The sequence below is a fragment of the Megalobrama amblycephala genome, linkage group LG4 (assembly GCF_018812025.1).
Source record: "Megalobrama amblycephala isolate DHTTF-2021 linkage group LG4, ASM1881202v1, whole genome shotgun sequence".
Classification (NCBI taxonomy): Eukaryota; Metazoa; Chordata; class Actinopteri; order Cypriniformes; family Xenocyprididae; genus Megalobrama; species Megalobrama amblycephala.
The window spans coordinates 2,362,440-2,382,211 of record NC_063047.1 but is presented as its reverse complement, the minus strand read 5'-3'; the positions used below and the strand labels follow the sequence as shown (position 1 = coordinate 2,382,211).

Here is a 19,772-nt window from a genome sequence, read left to right as displayed (position 1 = left end):
CTACAAACTCCGACTCATTCGGAAGAGGCGCAGCTTTTTCCTCCAGACGTCAGGTCTGCAACCACTTCAATACAGGCGGCTGCCTAAGAAATCGCTGTCGTTTTTTGCATATTTGCAATTACTGCGGCGGCGCCCACGCCCGCACTGTATGCCCTGTACAAAAATCTACCAATAAAAATTCCAAAAATTACTTGTCGACTCCTGTGAATATTTTACGTCTGTCATCTGAATTGTCTCAGCACCCCGATCCCGAATTTACCAAATATTTGCTGTCTGGTCTCGAACATGGTTTTGAACCAGGTCTAGAAAGCATTCCCTCACAAAATATGATTTGTGATAATCTTCAATCTGCTCTTACAGAACCCGACACAGTGGACGAATTGATCAATAAGGAAGTTAATTCTGGCTTCATGATCGGACCTTTTGATATTCCTCCTTTCGAACACTTTCGCATCAGCCCTATTGGAGTGGCTACAAGGAAATTCTCCGGTAAAAAACGTTTAATAATCGACCTCTCAGCCCCGCACAATTCTCCGTCTCCAAGCATAAACAGCCTCATTCCACTCGAAGAATTTTCTCTTCAGTACCATGATATTGACCAAGCAATACTGTTAATCAAAAACGCCGGTCGTGGTTCTTGGCTCGCCAAAGTCGACATTACTTCAGCATTTAAAGTGATGCCCATCCACCCAGACTCCTGGCATTTATTTGGCGTCCGTTGGCATGAAAAATATTACTTCGCCGTCCGCCTAACCTTCGGCTGCAAAAGCAGCCCCAAGATTTTTGACATGCTGTCAGAAGCAATTTGCTGGATTCTTTCCAACAACTACGCAATTCCTTACCTTATTCACCTGCTCGACGACTTCTTAATAATTTCGCCTCCTGATGCCATCCCAGCAGCGCATCTCACTACAGTCCAAAAGGTTTTTTCCGAGCTGGGAGTTCCGATCGCCCAGGACAAAACCAGTGGCCCAGCCACGTCCATCGAATTCCTGGGCATCAGTCTGGACACCGTCAAATTCCAGGCCTCTCTACCGAAAGAGAAAATCGACAGAATAATTCTGGTCTCTTCCACGTTGCTAGACAGCCCAAGTTGCTCAAAGCGCGAACTTCTGTCTCTGCTCGGCCACCTAAACTTCGCTATGCGTATAATCCCGCAAGGCCGCCCTTTCATCTCGCATCTTCTCTCTCTCGCATCCTCCGTCGCTGCGTTAGAAGACCAAATCTCCCTAACTAATCCATGCCGTGACGAACTAAAATTATGGATAACCTTCCTTAAACAGTGGAACGGATTATCTTTTTTCTATAATACGTTGGTGTCCCTTCCAATCGATATTCAGCTCTACACCGACGCAGCTCCCTCCATTGGCTTTGGGGGATTTTATCAAGGCCGTTGGTTCGCATCTACTTGGCCACCTCAGCTCTTAGATGCGACGCATTTCCCAGCCTCTTCAGCGTTGTTTGAACTTTATCCTCTCGTCGTCGCAGCTTTTCTATGGGGGAAAGAATGGTCCACAAACAACATAATCGTCTACTGCGACAATGAAGCAACGGTGCATTGCATTAATAAAACCCGCTCGCATGCACCAGCTATGATGCCACTCCTAAGACGCCTTATTTGGATAGCAGCTTGCGATCAATTTATCATAACAGCTAAGCACGTACCCGGGTCAAAAAATGAAATTGCTGACTCTCTCTCACGCTTTGCTTTCCAGAAATTCAGACAGCTGGCTCCAGAAGCGGACCCCAACCCGACGCCAGTACCTCACTATTCAGAATTAATCTTCCCATAAACCACTCTATGAGACCACTGCTTGACGCTTCTCTCAATTCGATCTTTGAAGCTTTTTCCCCACGAACCCTCCAATCATATTTAACAGCTTGGAGATGTTTTAAAACTTTTCATCTAATTTTTAACTTGCCGTTCCCAGATTTCTCTCTGCTCACCATTACGTCTTTCATCTCTTACCTCAACACAGCCAAGAGCCTCCAGGTTGGTTCCATTAAAGGCTATTTAAGTGGAATCCAGTTTTTTCACAAATTAATTTTCGGCTCACCCTCCTGTGAAATAACAAACTCGCAGACATCACTGCTTATTAAAGGCATCCAAAAAACCCATCCTACCCGCCCAGATGTTAGACAACCTCTAACATTAGACTTACTCACCAGATGTATCCGTACTCTCCGTCTAGGATACCATTCTATTAACACCGCTCGCACTTTGGATGCCATGTTCATTTTGGCTTTTTTCGGTTTCCTCAGATGCTCTGAACTCGCCATTACCTCCAATTTTAATCCTAAAATCCACCCCACCATTTCAGATCTATGCTTGTTAGACAATGAAACCTTCTCCTACTTTATCAAACAGAGTAAAACTGACCAGACCAAAAAAGGCCATTTCATTTACATCTTCAACCTCCAATCACCTATACAACCATACCAAACTCTCCAGTCCTACCTCCATTTCAAGAATTCACAAACCAAATCCCCTTCAGATCCACTCTTTACAGATGATTCAAACCACCCAGTCACACGTTTTTGGTTTCAAAAACATCTCAAATTGATCTTGATCCAATCTGGCATCCCAGCGGAACACTTTTCAAGCCACTCTTTTCGCATAGGAGCGGCGACCACAGCTGCCCAAAAAGGTCTCTCCCAGCAACAGATCCAAGCTCTCGGTCGTTGGTCATCCGAAGCCTTCAAAAGCTACATCAGATCTAACCGCTTCCACATCAAAAAAGCACACCAAACCCTCATCAGTTAAACCAACTCGCTAAAACCTTCTCGTGGGGCTTACCCATCCGATCGCAGTGAGTATTGAACTCCCGTCGGATGCCGCAAGAGCCCCAATCTAAAATTTCTAAACGTCCACCCACCATCAGCAGGGGTTAACCGTCCGATCGCAGTGAGTATTGAACTCCCGTCGGATGCTGCAAGAGCCCCAATCTAAAAATTTCTAAACGTCCACCCACCATCAGCAGGGGTTAACCGTCCGATCGCAGTGAGTATTGAACTCCCGTCGGATGCCGCAAGAGCCCCAATCTAAAATTTCTAAACGTCCACCCACCATCAGCAGGGGTTAACCGTCCGATCGCAGTGAGTATTGAACTCCCGTCGGATGCCGCAAGAGCCCCAATCTAAAATTTCTAAACGTCCACCCACCATCAGCAGGGGTTAACCGTCCGATCGCAGTGAGTATTGAACTCCCGTCGGATGCCGCAAGAGCCCCAATCTAAAATTTCTAAACGTCCACCCACCGTCAGCAGGGGTTAACCGTCCGATCGCAGTGAGTATTGAACTCCCGTCGGATGCTGCAAGAGCCCCAATCCAAAATTTCTAAACGTCCACCCACCATCAGCAGGGGTTAACCGTCCGATCGCAGTGAGTATTGAACTCCCGTCGGATGCCGCAAGAGCCCCAATCTAAAATTTCTAAACGTCCACCCACCATCAGCAGGGGTTAACCGTCCGATCGCAGTGAGTATTGAACTCCCGTCAGATAGAACCTTCTCGATCACGCAGACAGCTTTCTCCTTGCAAACATCAGCCTTATTTCTATTTTTTTTTTTGGGGGGGGTCACAGTTTCAGTTTTCGGCTGCTGTCCGTAGTTAACTCTCGCTTTTTGGGGGGTACTCTGTGTTCGGGCCGATTACCGAGCTCGGAGCCCTCTCCCCGGACAGCACGCCAAATACGTTTACCAATTTATTTACCTGACTTATTTGTAAGTGTGAACTCGTGAAACACGTATTTCACAAGTATTTAACGCGTATTTCACACATGAAATACACGTCAAATACACGTATTTAACGCGTGAAATACGCGTGAAATACACGTATTTAACGTGTTGTTGACGTGTTAAAATTCACGTGTATTTGGCCCTCTCGGCTTTCCATACACCGCGGTTCATCCTAAACGGTCCGTGTAACGCTTTGCAGTTCTTTGTTCAATTCGCACCATCAAAATGAACCAAATGAAAAGTTGGCTTCTAACTTTCATTTTCAATTTCTTTGGAGCAATTTAATTGTCTCTCATTTTAATTTTCAATTTTACGAGTTTGGGTTGTTGCATCCGAATCTGATTTTTGAACTAATATAAAAATGATTAATTATTTTGATTTTCCATTTCTTTCTTTTGCGCTCCCGGTTGGACCGTACCAGTGGTGGGAGCGGGGGGTTGGGATGTGGCTGTATTTACCCAGAGCGCTGTATGTATATGCCTAGCATTGACACGTCTGACCATGCAATAATTTATCATCAGGCATATGTGACGATTTGCACAGTTATTAATCAATTTATGGGTGGAATATGAATACAATAATTCAGAAGGTTTTATGAATTATTATTATGCACATACCGACCCAAGGGGGGAATTAACCATATATGGTGAATTAACTACAACGAATTATAATCAATCACATCTATGATTAGTTCTGTTTTAATAATTATGTAGAGAACTATCGGTCCGTCCAGCAAACCGGTAAGTTCCACAGACTCTTACGACAGAAATATTACCCTCTGGCCACGATGATAAATTTCTATGGTAGCATCCAAACGTAAAGCAAGGATATTAGAATCAGAACGTTAAAGTGACTCGGTTGTTGCTAAATGAGCAAGTGAACAAAATAAGCATGGATATGATGTATTTAATATACAGAACGGGTAATACAAAGATTATACGGATAAATGTACACAAGTAGATACAAATACATATAAAGTAGAAGGAAAGGCAGAAACGAAAGAGATAATCAAAGCATGGCAAATTGCAACAGTTCACCTTTAAGAGCCAGCAAGGAAACTCAGCATTTAAAATCGTAAAAACGTTATACTTGCATAGGTTCGTTGGGGTGCTTAGAGTTTCGGAGCGCTCGGTTTGATAGTTGTTTCTTCTTCCGGAGGTTGTTTCGGTGAAGTTTCAAACTAAGGTTTAACTGTTGTAATATGACCGGAAAATAAAGAAGAGAGTCCGTCTTGACGGCAGGAACTCGTGCAGAAAACTTGTGCGACGAAAAGACGCGTGTTGTGGTATTTGAAAGACAACAGACCAGAACGCCTTCCTGATAACGTCCTCCAATGATAGTGTTGCAATTTGGCGGTTTTCCACATCCCTTTGTCCTGTCCAACGAGTTAATTTATGGTATGTCAAATCGGTGCATTTTCTTCATAGTACTATTAAACATTGAACGCTGCATTTGACAGAAATGTAACGTACATGGGTGAATAGCTCGGACTCACAGCTTTACGGAGAGATCAAACTCGACAGGTGTCTCTCATCACATAAAGAAGATACACTTTCTACTCTAATACTATCGTTTAACATGAAAACTAACCTACTACAGTCAATTCTATGATTCTACATTAGTAACACATACATGCAACAAGCACCATAATGGCAGATACATTTATATTTGCAGGTATAAAATTTGTGTATACAGTCTTTATGTAGGGCTTTGTATGTGTGTGTGTGTCTGTGCGTGTATTTTCCTTTTTATGACTGTTTGGAATTCGGGACTGTCTTTCGAAACCCGATCCGTGGCGTTCGCATCTCCTTTGAAGTCACAGAGGAGAGGTTTGGGACTTATCGAAATAGTCATAAAAAAGAGTCTCGTGATCCATTAGTGTCTGCCGGTCCGGAATCAATGTAAGATTTACAAACCAAAGTTTCCGCGAATTGAGGCTTAAACACAGTTTATGGTGGGACCTGCTCATCCTTGAGACTGTGCAGACCCTACACATACATGTGTAACTGCGCGTTAACAAAGATTGTCTGGACGATGTGTGAGTGGAGTGTGCTTGATGATTACGAAAGTGTAATCCGCAGGTTAGTAGAGGAGCTGGGATACACATGCAAACAAGTTCAAGAGGTCCTACAGCAGCAATATGGACTCCGGAGAGGCTCCAGTATTTCCTCAATTTCTAAATTTTGTGCATCGAGGAACATTCATCGTTTTGATTACGCACGGCTAGGGAGAGATAGTGTGGGTGCAGTCGTTCCACCAGCAGTTACTGTTTGCGGCCCTGTGTACGGTAGAAAGATGATGACTGGGATGTTGAGAGCTTCGGGATACAGGTTGGGTGAAAGAGCGGTAAGGCACGCACTGGCACAAATTACCCGCAGTACACTCAGAGAGGGAACTGCTCGCCAAACGAATCCCCATGTCTATTACGCTGAGTATGCTGGTCACAAACTACATATGGACCAAAATGAAAAGCATGTGGATTTTGGGGTTACTGAAGTTGTTGCTTCTGATGGTTTCAGTGGGAAAATTTTAGGATTTTCTGTAATGCCGATCAAGAATAATCTTATCATTTATGACGAAGTGTACAGAGAAATCTGCTTGAGTCATGGCCTTTTTGATCAGCTAAGAGTTGATCACGGACGTGAATTTTATTCATGCCTGTATCAACAAGATAATCTTAGTGCCTTTCGCACTAATGTCAGCAGGCACCCTTTCATTCAAAGTCAGTCAAGACAGAACCACGCTGCTGAAAGAAAGTGGGTAGAAGTCAACTCACGAATAAATTCAACATGTAATTTGAAAAGTAACCAGTAAAGATGTCAGACAAATAGATTGGAGTAAAAATTATGTTTGCCTCTTATATTGTGCAGTAGAAATCTAAATGCTCGCAACAAGTTATTTGAAGGCTGCTACTGTTTAATCTGAACAACAAAAACAGCACCATCACGCTAGCTATTGCTCCAGTCTACGTGTAATGTTCACATATGTCTCCAAACCCTCCCAGAATAGGCCACTGTGACTGTTATAGACTGAGCTATGGTTTATTGACCTGTAGGGGGCAATCTATTGCCGGTTGACTTGGCTTAAATACAGCAAAGAAGAAGATGTTAGTTGTAGATTTAATCCACCTGTGATCCTGTGACATGAGTATGGGTATGTGTATTGTTTGCTGCTGGTTCCTCCTGAGTAAATTTCCTCATCTTGACCAGATCTGTCTCCCTCAAGTTATTACATTTTGGCGACGTGGATGAAAGCAAGGAAAAGGAAGTTTTGAAAAGGTGAAAAAGCTGGTTCCATACAAGTGGGAGCTTTGGAAAAGAAGATGGCCAACGTGGTAGGAACAGTCACACCATTTGATAGTCAATCGCAGTCTTGGGAAGAGTATTGTGAAATCTTGCAACATTTCTTCGAGGCAAATGAGATTACAGAAGCAGCCAAGCAAAAAGCTATACTGTTAAGCACTGTAGGAAATCAAACATACAGTCTACTGAGAAATTTATTGAGTCCAGTTAAACCAGGAACAAAGACTTTTGAGGAATTAGTGGATTTACTGAAAGAGCATTTCAATCCAAAACCCAGTGAGATTTTACAACGGTTTAAATTCAATTCAAGATCAAGAGAAGAGGGGGAAAGTGTTCTTGAGTATGTGGAAGTATTGAGGAAATTGGCTCATGATTGTAATTATGGAGAAAAATGAACAGAGATGCTGCGGGATAGACTGGTATGTGGAATAAATGATGACCGTATTCAACGTAGACTGCTGGCAGAATCAGAGTTAACGTTTGAGAAGGCGTTGAAAATAGCTCAAGCATTGGAAACAGCCAATAAAGATGTAAAGGATTTGCAAGCTCAACGTTCAGAAACATCCATTTCAATGAGAGTGCATAAAACGTCAGTAAAACAAGATCAACGTAGAGCTTGTTACAGATGTGGGAATTTGCAACAATTGGCCAATGAGTGCAGATTTATTTCAGAGAAATGTCACAAATGTGGGAAACAAGGACATATAATGAAAGTATGTAGATCAAACAGTTCCATCAGAGAAACAACATTTCAAGGGGGAGAAAGACGCAAGCAAGTTGTGGCCAGAGGAGGACAGAGATCACATTATGTCAGCAGAGATGAAAAAAGTGAATCTGATGAAGAAGGTATTTTTACAGTGCACAGTTTGAAAGAGATAGAGATTCCTAAGGTTGCTCCTCTGACTATCACATTGGCTGTTAATGATTCAAACATACCTTTTGAACTGGATACAGGCTGTGGTGTGACTGTAATGAATGGATCAAACTTTTCCAAATTATGGGAAGAACATAAAAATCCAGAATTAAAGACCTGTTCTTTGAAGTTAAAAACTTATACTGGCCAAGCCTTACCAGTGTTGGGTTCTGCGCAAGTGGTCGTCAGACTCAAGGGAACAGTGAAGGAATTGCCAGTAGTGGTAGTGCCTGGAACAGGACCCAATTTATTGGGCAGAGGGTGGATCAAGGAATTGGGCATGAAATGGGAGGCCATACACAAGATTCAAAGTGTTGAAAAGTTAACCTTGTCTGATGTACTTAGCAAACATACAGAATTGTTCAAGGAGGAGTTGGGTGAATTGAAAGGTCCACCAGCAAAGATTTATGTGGACAAAGAAGCCATCCCCAGATTTTTCAAAGCCAGACCAGTACCTTATGCAATGAAAGCGGAGGTAGAAGTGGAAATAGAATGCCTGTTAAGAGAAAACATCATAGAACCTGTTAAACATTCTGAATGGGCTGCACCTGTAGTGCCAGTTTTAAAGTCTGATAATACAGTACGACTGTGTGGTGATTACAGGCTAACAGTAAATCGAGTTTCAAAGTTGGAACAGTACCCCATCCCTCGATTAGATGATCTGTTTGCGACATTGTCAGGAGGGCAGAAGTTCACCAAACTGGATATGAGTCACGCTTACCATCAGATTGCATTAGATGCAGAGTCCAAGAAATATGTCACTGTGAATACCCATAAGGGGCTGTTTACTTACCGTGTTTTACCCTTTGGAGTTTCTTCTAGTCCTGCTATCTTCCAAAGAACCATTGAGGGAGTACTGCAAGGTCTTCCTTATGTGGCAGTTTTCCTGGATGACATCTTGGTGACCGGTCGCAATGATGAGGAGCATCTCCAAACGCTGGCCAGGGTATTGGAAAGGTTGCAGGAAGCAGGACTGCGTTTGAAACAGAGTAAATGTACTTTCATGGAAAAAGAGGTAATGTTCTTGGGTCATAAAGTAGATGAGACTGGCCTACACCCAGTACCAGAAAAAGTGACTGCTATTCAAAATGCTCCTTCGCCAAAGACTGTGACTGAGTTGAAGGCCTATTTGGGACTGTTAAACTATTATAACAAATTTTTGCCCAACTTGTCTACTGTTTTAGCCCCAGTGCACAAGATGCTGCGAAAAGATGCAAAATGGAAATGGGGTGGAGAACAAGAAGCTGCTTTTGTTCAATCTAAAAAAATGATCCAATCAGTACAAGTTCTGGTCCATTATGATCCCCAGAAGGATGTGATTTTATCATGTGATGCTTCTCCTTATGGTTTAGGTGCAGTTCTTTCGCATAAGATGCCAGATGGTAGTGAAAGACCCATTGGATTTATGTCACGGACATTGAATCAAGCTGAGCGGAATTATTCGCAGTTGGACAAGGAAGGATTGGCTGTAATGTTCAGCTTACAACACTTCCATAAGTATTTGTATGGTCGGAAGTTTACCATAGTTACAGATCATAAACCCTTGTTGTCTTTGTTTAACGAGTTAAAATCTGTTCCCCAAATGTCATCTCCTAGGATCCAGCGATGGGCTGTGACATTAAGAGCATATGAATACAACATAATCTACAAACCTGGCAAGGATCATGCAAATGCAGATGCTCTAAGTCGGTTACCCTTGCCAACAGAATCTGTCCCTGAACAGGAGGAAAGAGTACTAATGCTGGAGAATGCAGACATAACCTTGATTACAGCAGAACAGGTGAGAAGTTGGACACAAAAAGATCCGGTATTATCCAGAGTGAGAGAAATGGTGCAACGAGGATTCCTGCAGGAATTAATAGGAGCAGAGTTTGACCCATTCACATCAAGAAAAGATGAATTAAGTGTACAGGATGGTTGTGTGCTTTGGGGGGCTCGCGTAATCATTCCCAGTGTGGGTAGATCAGAGGTCCTGAACCAGCTGCATCAGTGTCACCCCGGAGTGTCTAGAATGAAATCGTTAGCCCGAAGTTATGTGTGGTGGCCCAAATTGGACCAGGATGTGGAAAGGTTAGTTAAAACATGTCGTATTTGTCAAGAACACAGAAACGTTCCCGCTGTAGCTCCACTGCATCCTTGGAATTGGCCAGAAAAACCATGGCAAAGATTGCATGTGGATTATGCAGGACCCTTCATGGGAAAAATGTTCTTGGTCTTGATTGATGCACATTCAAAATGGATGGATGTGTATCCTGTGAACTCAGCTACATCTGCTGCAACCATTGAATGTTTGCGTACTAGCTTCAGTAACCATGGACTACCTGAACTGATTGTATCAGATAATGCTACTTGTTTTGTTAGTGCTGAATTCAAAGAGTTCCTGAAAAAAAATGGAGTACGACATGTTACTTCTGTACCCTATCATGCTTCCAGTAATGGGTTGGTAGAACGGGCTGTACAAATTGTTAAAGGCATGTTAAAAAAATGTGTTGAAGGAACAATTGCAACTAAATTGGCTCGAGTGTTATTCAGTTACAGGATTACTCCTCAGACCACCACAGGACTCTCTCCAGCTGAACTGTTGCATGGACGGAAATTGCGATGTTCTTTGGACTTTATACATCCTGATTTAACTGGAAAGATTCAGGAACAACAACAAAAGCAAAAAGTCCATCATGACAAAAAGGCCCATGAATGTAGCTTTGGTGTTGGAGATCCAGTACTTGTTCGGAATTTTACTTATGGACCGAAATGGATTCCGGGGCATATTGAGACTGTGACTGGACCACTTTCTTATAAGGTGATGCTGGGTGATGGGAGAGTGGTCCGAAGACATGTAGATCAAATTCATGCCCTACAAAAATTGCTTCCAGAGGAGGTTATGGACTGTAAATATCCTGATTTGGACTTCTCTGATAATTCGGCTCCTGTAGTGGCTAAAGAGACTGATGAAACAGAGACTGAGGACATTTCTAGTGAGACTAATCCCCTTGAATTAATTGGGGGTTCTGCTCAACCTGGTGAGATAACCACTGAATCACTGACCAAATCCTTAAGCCCTGTTGTGAGACGGTCACAGAGAACCAGAAAATTGCCTGGTCATTTAAAAGATTATTATCTGAAGTAAAAAAAAAAAAAATTGTAACATGATTGTTGAATGAATTTTATTGTATTGTGATTTATGAAGAAATATTGAAAACTTGGGGGGAAGGGAGATGTTATAGACTGAGCTATGGTTTATTGACCTGTAGGGGGCAATCTATTGCCGGTTGACTTGGCTTAAATACAGCAAAGAAGAAGATGTTAGTTGTAGATTTAATCCACCTGTGATCCTGTGACATGAGTATGGGTATGTGTATTGTTTGCTGCTGGTTCCTCCTGAGTAAATTTCCTCATCTTGACCAGATCTGTCTCTCTCAAGTTATTACAGTGACCTAAAAGTCAATCGTAAAACATTTCATCATAACTACAGGTTGACAGCAGCAATGTTTCCCTCTGCACCTGAAGGTCGGGGTGGCCATCAAGGGGGTCGCGTCCAAAGGGTGCAGGATAAGAGTTCCTCATTTCCTAATGTAGTCAGCTGCAAGTTCCTCAGCAGGTGGAAAGAACTGAGGTGGGATCCGAGCCGTTCTGAGATGGGCTGCAAAAAGAGCATCAGGTATGCCCTCGGATGGGATTGTATGTGCATTCCAGGCAGGGATGAAATTCTGCAGCCCAACCATGCAGCATTTTGAAGCAATGGCCGAGACACAATGCTTCCCAAAGGGGTCATCAATGTCCAGAAAACCATTGTTGACCAAGGCACACAGTGTGTACTTAACTGGGTTGACATTTTCTTATTAAAGTCTAATTTAAAAAGTGTCATTAAAAGTTGTAATTTTTTATATAAGTGGTTGCAGGACAGCAATGCTACAAACATGAGATTATAAGATGCATTGCTCTATATCTGTGTCTAAAGGTAACAGTATTTAAATAAAAACGATATTTAAAGTAATCAAATACAGCATATACATTAATATATACAATAATTATTCACTTAAAAACAAAAGTAAAATGCTGACAACAGTTTTTTCCAGAATGAATAGTTTTAATGTTGATCATTTAAGTGACCTCCTAAATTGGGACCAGCACTATTTGACTGTACTCACCTTTGTCATTATCAAAATCTTTGGGGTTTGTGTATTATTTATTGTCTGTTCTTTTCTGACTCCTGAACTGCAGCATGGACTGGTTTCATGCTACAGTAGAAGGACATACCACATTATTTGCATTAATTAACATGATTTATGTTTGGTACAGTAACTCATAACATATCACTGTATTTATCAGCTATGACTATCGTGAACTTGGTGTGGGGTCAGCGTCACACGTAACTGGTATTAATGACATAAGTCCATTTGCAAGCTTAACTGGTTTATTTTAACATTTGCTAATTACCATAATAAAAACATTTATAACATTTGTTAAATTCAAAATTTAGATTCTTAGAATACCCCACAAGATATACAACAAAACTCGGCCAGTTCCAAAGACCGGAACCGCTGGCGATGTTTTTCGGGGCTCTGCCCGACCCGCTGGATGATGGCCCTCTTCAGGTCTTCAAAGACCAGGAGGTTCTGCACCGGAAGCTGCTGTGTCGCTACCTGGGACTCCCCGGAGAGCAGCGGGACTAGGCGCATCGGCCACTAGTCCCTCGGCCATTCACAGACCTCTGCCGACCTCTCAAAGAGGTCGAGGAACGCCTCCAGGTCATCCTCAGGCCCCATTTTGTGGAGTGGGATGTGGGTGGGCACAGCTCGTTGGTCCATGGCTCCCGGCCGAACCTCCCGGTCCATCCAGCTCCAGAACCTCTCGTGGTCCTCCTGCTGGGCTTGGAGGACGGCCTGGAACCGCCTCTCCTGATCTTGACGTAAGTCCAGCAGGGCCTGATGTTGGTCTTGTTGCATGACTGCAAGGGATGTAATAATCTCCGCAAATGGTGCGGCGGAGGGCGTTTGCATGGCGGCGGCTTCCGTCTTCCTTCCCGGGTTTTGGCACCAGTGTAACAGAGTTCGTAAGGAAAGAAGGAAGACGACAGGGTCGGCTGTGACTACTGGCTGCGTTTATTGTGCAACACAAACAAAAAGGCGTGCAGACAGGCACCAAAACAGTCCTAAATCAACATATAAATTCACTCCGCGACAATCAGCAGGTATCCAGGAGTGTGGCAGCTAGTAGTCCTTCTCTCTCTCTCTCTCGCTCGCTCCTGTTTCTCCTGGCGTTAAATACTCTCTCCATGCCAATTACTGAAACAAGAGACAGGTGTTTGTTATTTGCGCTTAACCCACTCACTTCACCGTGCGTCTCCTGATTTTCTCCCCCGCTGCAGACTTCGCTGAACCACAAGTTCACCCCCCTTGCCACAAGTATATTGTTGCATAACTATATAAGCATGTAACTTAATTTTATTAAGCCTGCTTTAAAGGCTTTGAGAAGCTTTCCTTTTATCATTGATTTTGAAGAGACTTGGGCTGGATTTCTCAAAACCTTCTAAACTCTACGTCGTTCTAAAAATTATACCTTAAGCTGTCTTAATAGATTATTTTGATTCTTGAAAACAAACTTGCCTTTTCTTTTTGGAGGCACTTTCAAGTCTTCCTGTCTTGAGCTTGGACAGGTCTACGGTTCTGATGGCATATACCTTCCGGCTTGATGTTTTACAAAATTCCAAATCTAAAATGCAACAACATTACTAAATTATGCCCACATAACATTTCACAGTTTCTGCTTACATTTTCAAAACTATACACAATTCATAAAACTGCACAAACAATATCCAAGGAAAACCTTATTTCTTGCACTTGTTTGTTGGCCTTTTTCAGTCATGGTGTTGCTTCAAAGACTCCTGACAAACCCACTTATAATAGCCTAACACTATGAATACAAAATTCCAATACTTTACCAGTTTTCATTTTTTTATTTTTCAATTTTCTAGTTTGCTTGTGTACCACAATGAAATAGTTTGCTTATAAAGGTACTGGAAACAAACTGAAATATATTTAACCAACACATACCTTTTGTGTGTAAGCAGTTAAAAAACTCAGATTCAACTAGGATGATGCACTGCCATTATCCTCAAAGACAGGACTCTTTGGGTAGTTGATAAACATGTATGGTAGTTTAGGGGGATAAACATGTGCATTTGCATTTGCAGTGAAATACCTTTGGTCTCTGATGTATCTGCAATTGCCAGCCCTTTTGCATCGCAGATACTGTAGCTGTCAGCGCAATTTAAATATTCCTGCACTGTTTGTCCCACTGCCTGCACACCCTGGCCTTCAGATATTGTGACATGCACTGTAGCGGTGGTAGAGAAAAAGTTCGTAATCCAGTTATGCGGTTCCCAACTCTAGTCCGGGAGTACCTCCAATACTGCACATTTTTTTTGTCTCTCTGACAAACCAATCTGAGGTCTTGGAGTTTCACTAATGAGCTGAATAAGGTGCTTTTGATTAAGGAGACATTGATAATGTGCAGTGATGATGGTACTCCAGGACCATGGTTGGGAACAACTGATCCAGTTTAACATAATTAAACCAAAACTATTATATTATATATTTATTAAAACTACTTATTAAAACTACTATATTATATACTATTACTGTATTTAATTTCTCCCGTTTTGTCTCCTTTTATCTTGCTTTCAATACAAGCACAAAGGGGATTCAGATCCTGAAGACTCCATGCAATGATGCTGCACCCTCACCGCCAGTCTCTGCTCCTTGGATTTTGCAAGCTTTTCCTTGCACCTTATTTTTAATACAACTTTAATAAACATAAAAGTTCCCAGTGTTGTTTTTTGTGAAAAAGGGCAGATACATCTTTATGTGATTAACACACAATTTAGCACACAATATTTAGTTCTATTTAGATTGCTCCTGCTGACTTGAACATATTTTCTCCTTCCCGTGTCAATGGGGAAACCATGCATTCATACTGGTTTCTTTCTCTGATGACTGGATCATCCTCATGCAACACTGCAAACAATAGCGGAGACTACAAGAGCATATAGGAAAGGACAGGCAAAATGCTTGACATGCAGTTTATTAGAAATTTATAAATCCATTGTACTAAAACAGTGCAAAAGTCAATGTGTGTGTATAATCATGGTTTGTTTTAGAATTGAATATATTCTGTATGAATTTATATAGTAATAAGTGAATGGGGTGCATAAGAATTGTTAACATTAAGATTAATTAAATTTCACTTTTAAGTGTTTTAAATCAAATCGTAAACTCGGTGGTTAGAGAAAATCCAGAGCTTCCCACTCATATTTACAACTTTACTGCTATTTATTTCAAATACAATTTCTAAATGTTATTTACATATAAAATATGTATTACGTTATTTCATGATTATATAGTTTAGTGGAACTGTATTTTTAACCCTTATGTTACGAGGCTACAATAATTCAATTTTATCAGGACAAACTGAAATGGCATTATAACAAAACTTCTGCCCACAAATTTAAAGGCTACTATTGGCCAGCTGACAATAAAGATGAACGATTACACATTACTACATTACTACGAAGAACTTACAATCTACTTCTGCCTTGTGAGCAACTTGTGCACAGTTAAGTGCAGAGTTCTCGTTTACATGACACCATTTTGAACTGAAACTTTTATGCGTTTTGGCTGTTCATTTACACTACAACAACGTTTTGGGGGGCTGAAAATGCAAGCTTTTGAAAACTGACATGCATGCGTATTACGCGTTTGCGGGGTAACACGTGTTTCTTGACAAAGTGATATTGCCAACTACTGGCCTGGCATGCATAATACAATATTTTTAGTCAATTTCGCAGATAATTTTGACAACATTATTGTCTGCTTTTAGTACATCGTTGTCATGTAAACACACTACAAACTATATAAAAGTTATTACTTAACCATTGGACTTTACATTCTAATTTTATCCTATGGGAGGTGCCGGCGCGATCACTTGCATATGCTGGCTAGTGGCTAACGCTAGCTTAACTAAGCTAACATTAACGAAAGTTATTAAAGACAAAAGAATGCACGAACATCTTAAAAATAACCAGTTACTCACCTTAAAAACTCCAATCGGTCCCTCGACAGATCTCGGGCTGACATTATCAGCCTTTTTGTGCCGTGGTGTAGACTGAACTGTGGCTGGTACAGGTCGTCCATCATTACTTGCATGAAGTGCGCCCAGTCGTTGGCAATGACGTACTGATTGCGTAGCTGCTTCTGTCAAGAGCACACACTGCCACCTACTGTTCCGAATGCACATCTTCATCTTCTGATGTGTGTCATTTTACCATCTGGACTGCCTGTGCAATGTTTAAACTTATATTTCTTGCTCTTTAACTCCCTATTTCTTTCATAAATCTTTCTTTATCATAGATGTATTCTTTTCATTCTTTATTTTATTTTGAATATTATAAATATATAAATAATAATATTTCAACCATAAGCAGGGTGAAATATTAATATTTATATATTTATAATAGGTGCCCAGTCCTGCTCCAGTCCAGCAGCCATATCACCCTGTAGCCCAAGACTGGTTGCCCACTGAAGCTAAGCAGGGCTGAGCCTGGTTAGTACCTGGATGGGAGACCTCCTGGGAAAACTAGGTTGCTGCTGGAAGAGGTGTTAGTGAGGCCAGCAGGGGGTGCTCACCCTGTGGTCTGTGTGGGTCCTAATGCCCCAGTATAGTGATGGGGACACTATACTGTCAAAAAGCACCGTCCTTCGGATGAGACGTTAAACCGAGGTCCTGACTCTCTGTGGTCATTAAAAATCCCAGGATGTCCTTCGAAAAGAGTAGGGGTGTAACCCCGACATCCTGGCCAAATTTGCCCATTGGCCTCTGTCCATCATGGCCTCCTAATCATCCCCATACACTGATTGGCTTCATCACTTTGTCTCCTCTCCACCAATAAGCTGGTGTGTGGTGGGCGTTCTGGCGCAATATGGCTGCCGTCGCATCATCCAGGTGGATGCTGCACATTGGTGGTGGTTGAGGAGATTCCCCCTTCAATATGTAAAGCGCTTTGAGTGCCCAGAAAAGCGCTATATAAATGTAAGGAATTATTATAATTATTAATTATTGCTCCTGGTGGGTCACTGCAAATAATCATTTGAGTTTTTTGCCACATCAGCATCAAAGTCTATTACATACATATTGAACATTTAACAATACTATCATAAATACAATGTAATAAAAAAAAAAAAAAAACATTAGACAACAAACAAAACAAGTACATTTTTATAAAAGTTTCTTTAAATGTACTTGTGCTAAAAATTGTTTAAGTTTTTCTAGATCCATAAATAAGTCCATAAAAGTTTATCCTGATAAAAATTGCTGTCTCATAACATTAAAAATTGGGCAGTCCAAAAGTACAGTATTGACATTTTGGTGCTTCTTCACCTTTCAGTAAATGTCCATGAGTCTAGTATGACCTATCCAACACCATATACAACTTGGTTGTGTCTTGATTTAAAAGGGTAGACACATCTTTTCCCATCCACAGAATTTATTTCAAATAATGTTATTTTGATATTCTACCCATATTTTGATATTGCCATTTCTCTAATATATTTGTTGATTAAGGGATTTATGTTTGAGGGTATGATTTGGCATTCACTTTCTGCAAGAACTTCTTTGCATCCATGTATGCTTGCAGAAAACAATGTTGTACTTGAGTCTCCGTAACTGATTTGCTTTGATTAATATCAATGATTATTTGGATGGTTTGTCTCCAAAGACTTCAGAACTTGTAGACAGGTTTTGAATCAGTAAACACCATGAAGGTCTGTCCTCTTGCATTTTCAATATGTTCCAGAGCAAGTAGCACAAACTTCTGCTGTAAAAATGGAAATTTGGTTTGGGATACGAATGCCATACTGTTGGTGGCCAATTACTGCTGCTGCAGATACGTGATTGTCAATCTTTGACCCATCAGTATAGATATATGATGTGGAAAAAGGCTTCTTATGTCAAAGACATGCTAATGATAAATATGTGGATACATTTCAGCCTCATTACAGCACAATTCCAAATTGATGCATAACTTTTTCAAATCCATGGAGGAACTGGACAGAAGTGAATCTGGCTTAGATTGTCAAGATTTATGTCCAAGTTTGCTATATGAGGTCTTATTAATATTTCAAAGGGGCTGATATAACAACTTGTAATTAATAATATAACTTGTAATAATTGTGTGTAGAAGATTGATTTATATGCTGGATTATTTTGAGTTGTCTTTGTCTTAATTGCACACTGAAGGAATCATTTCAAGCATCTATATTGAAGAGATGGTTCATTTGCTGCTGTGTATAGACTTTGTACTGGAGAGGTCTTAAAAGCTCAGGCAAGTCTCAATCCTTGATGATGAACAGTATCTAGCATTTGCAAATATTATTTTCTAGCAGAGTTATGCTCCCCAAATCCAGCCGGGAACCCACCAACAGTCCATATAGCTGCAAAAGAACTGTGCAATCAGCACATGGGGCTCTGCAGAGTTTAGCTCCAACCCCTATTAAACACACCTAACCAGATAATCAAACTTTATCAAATCTTTTCTGAGCAATTTCCTTCTAGATATTGTTGTTAATGATGATGCTGAACCAGAACATATCATCATTTCCACTACTCATGTTAATCCTATAACAGCAATACATTCAATACATAAAGATTCCTGGATGGCCACAGACCTGCAGAGTTTAGCTTCAACCCTAATTAAACACACCTGATTCAGCTATGAATATTATTTGAAAGCCACAGTTTGGAACTAAACTTAGCAGGGCTGTGCCTTCCTGGAACTGAATTTTACACCCCTGGGTTACATGGCTTATCTATATTACACCCAACCTGTATCCCGAAGCTCTCAACATCCCAGTCATCATCTTTCTACCGTACGCAGGGCCGCAAACAGTAACAGCACCCACACCATCTCTCCCTAGCCATGCGTAATCAAAACGATGAATGTTCCTCAATGCACAGAATTTAGAAATTCACTCACACATCATCCAGACAATCTTTGTTACACGTAGTCACACAGTTAATGGATGCCTGATGATAAATTATTGCATGGTCAGATGTGTCAATGCATAGGCATATACATACAGTGCTCGGGGTAAATATAGTCACATCCCAACCCCCGCTCCCCCCACTGGTACGGTCCAACCAGGAGCACAAAACAGAGAAATGGAAAATCAAAATAATTAATCATTTTTATGTTAGTTCAAAAATCAGATTCGGATGCAACAACCCAAACTTGTGTAACCCTCTTCATTGATGTGCTTCCCCGACTGTCTCTGCGTTGTGTTGGTGTTGGAGGGGGAGGTAAATAGGAAGGACACCAAAGTCGCTGGTAGAGTCAATGCTGAGCAGCTTTCTTTTATTAGGCTTCTTTTCCAGTTCAGCCACTTTTCATAAAGGAAATAAGACTGTGTTCATTTCAAATTAACTTCAAAATTACAATACACAAGAATCCATAATGGGAAACAACAAAGTTAAAACCACAGCTAACTCAATAGTAAACTCACTGCTCAGAAAAGATAAACTACAACATGTGACAGACAAAAATAAATGCTAGATGTATTCAAAATAGGAACAATAAAACCATAAAATACACAATTAAACCTTAAACACAACATAAAATACAAAAAATATACTCAGTCACATGGAACATAGTAAACGTGCAATAATATCAGAAATGCAAAACAATTTATTAAAAATAATCTAACATACGCTTTAGTAAATTTGTTAACATCTATATATTTCCTTTAATAACATGGATGGCTAATATAAT

At 41.0% G+C, this 19,772-nt stretch overlaps 2 protein-coding genes and 1 pseudogene across 2 annotated transcripts; all 3 read left to right on the top strand.

Moving 5' to 3' along the window:
- The first annotated feature begins 283 nt into the window (after positions 1 to 283).
- LOC125266274 lies at positions 284 to 1,993 on the top strand. Its single transcript, XM_048186787.1, has one exon. The coding sequence runs from the start codon at positions 327 to 329 to the stop codon at positions 1,791 to 1,793; it is 1,467 nt and encodes a 488-aa protein (XP_048042744.1). The 5' UTR covers positions 284 to 326; the 3' UTR covers positions 1,794 to 1,993.
- Positions 1,994 to 8,804: 6,811 nt separating this feature from the next.
- On the top strand, positions 8,805 to 11,370 carry LOC125266273 (uncharacterized protein K02A2.6-like). The gene is made up of 3 exons (XM_048186786.1): positions 8,805 to 8,966; positions 9,304 to 9,454; positions 9,548 to 11,370. The coding sequence occupies exons 1-3, from the start codon at positions 8,945 to 8,947 to the stop codon at positions 11,076 to 11,078; spliced, it is 1,704 nt and encodes a 567-aa protein (XP_048042743.1). The 5' UTR covers positions 8,805 to 8,944; the 3' UTR covers positions 11,079 to 11,370.
- A 5,115-nt stretch (positions 11,371 to 16,485) lies between these two features.
- LOC125268043 lies at positions 16,486 to 16,602 on the top strand (annotated as a pseudogene).
- Positions 16,603 to 19,772: the final 3,170 nt, after the last annotated feature.

Excerpts from the sequence above, each read along its gene's own strand:
- LOC125266274 (XM_048186787.1), top strand. The coding sequence starts at position 327 with ATGATTTGTGATAATCTTCAATCTGCTCTTACAGAACCCGACACAGTG.
- LOC125266273 (XM_048186786.1), top strand. The coding sequence starts at position 8,945 with ATGTACTTTCATGGAAAAAGAG. Across the intron at positions 8,967-9,303 it reads GTACTTTCATGGAAAAAGAG|GTGCAGTTCTTTCGCATAAG; the intron begins GTAATGTTCTTG and ends CTTATGGTTTAG. Across the intron at positions 9,455-9,547 it reads CAACACTTCCATAAGTATTT|GATCCAGCGATGGGCTGTGA; the intron begins GTATGGTCGGAA and ends GTCATCTCCTAG.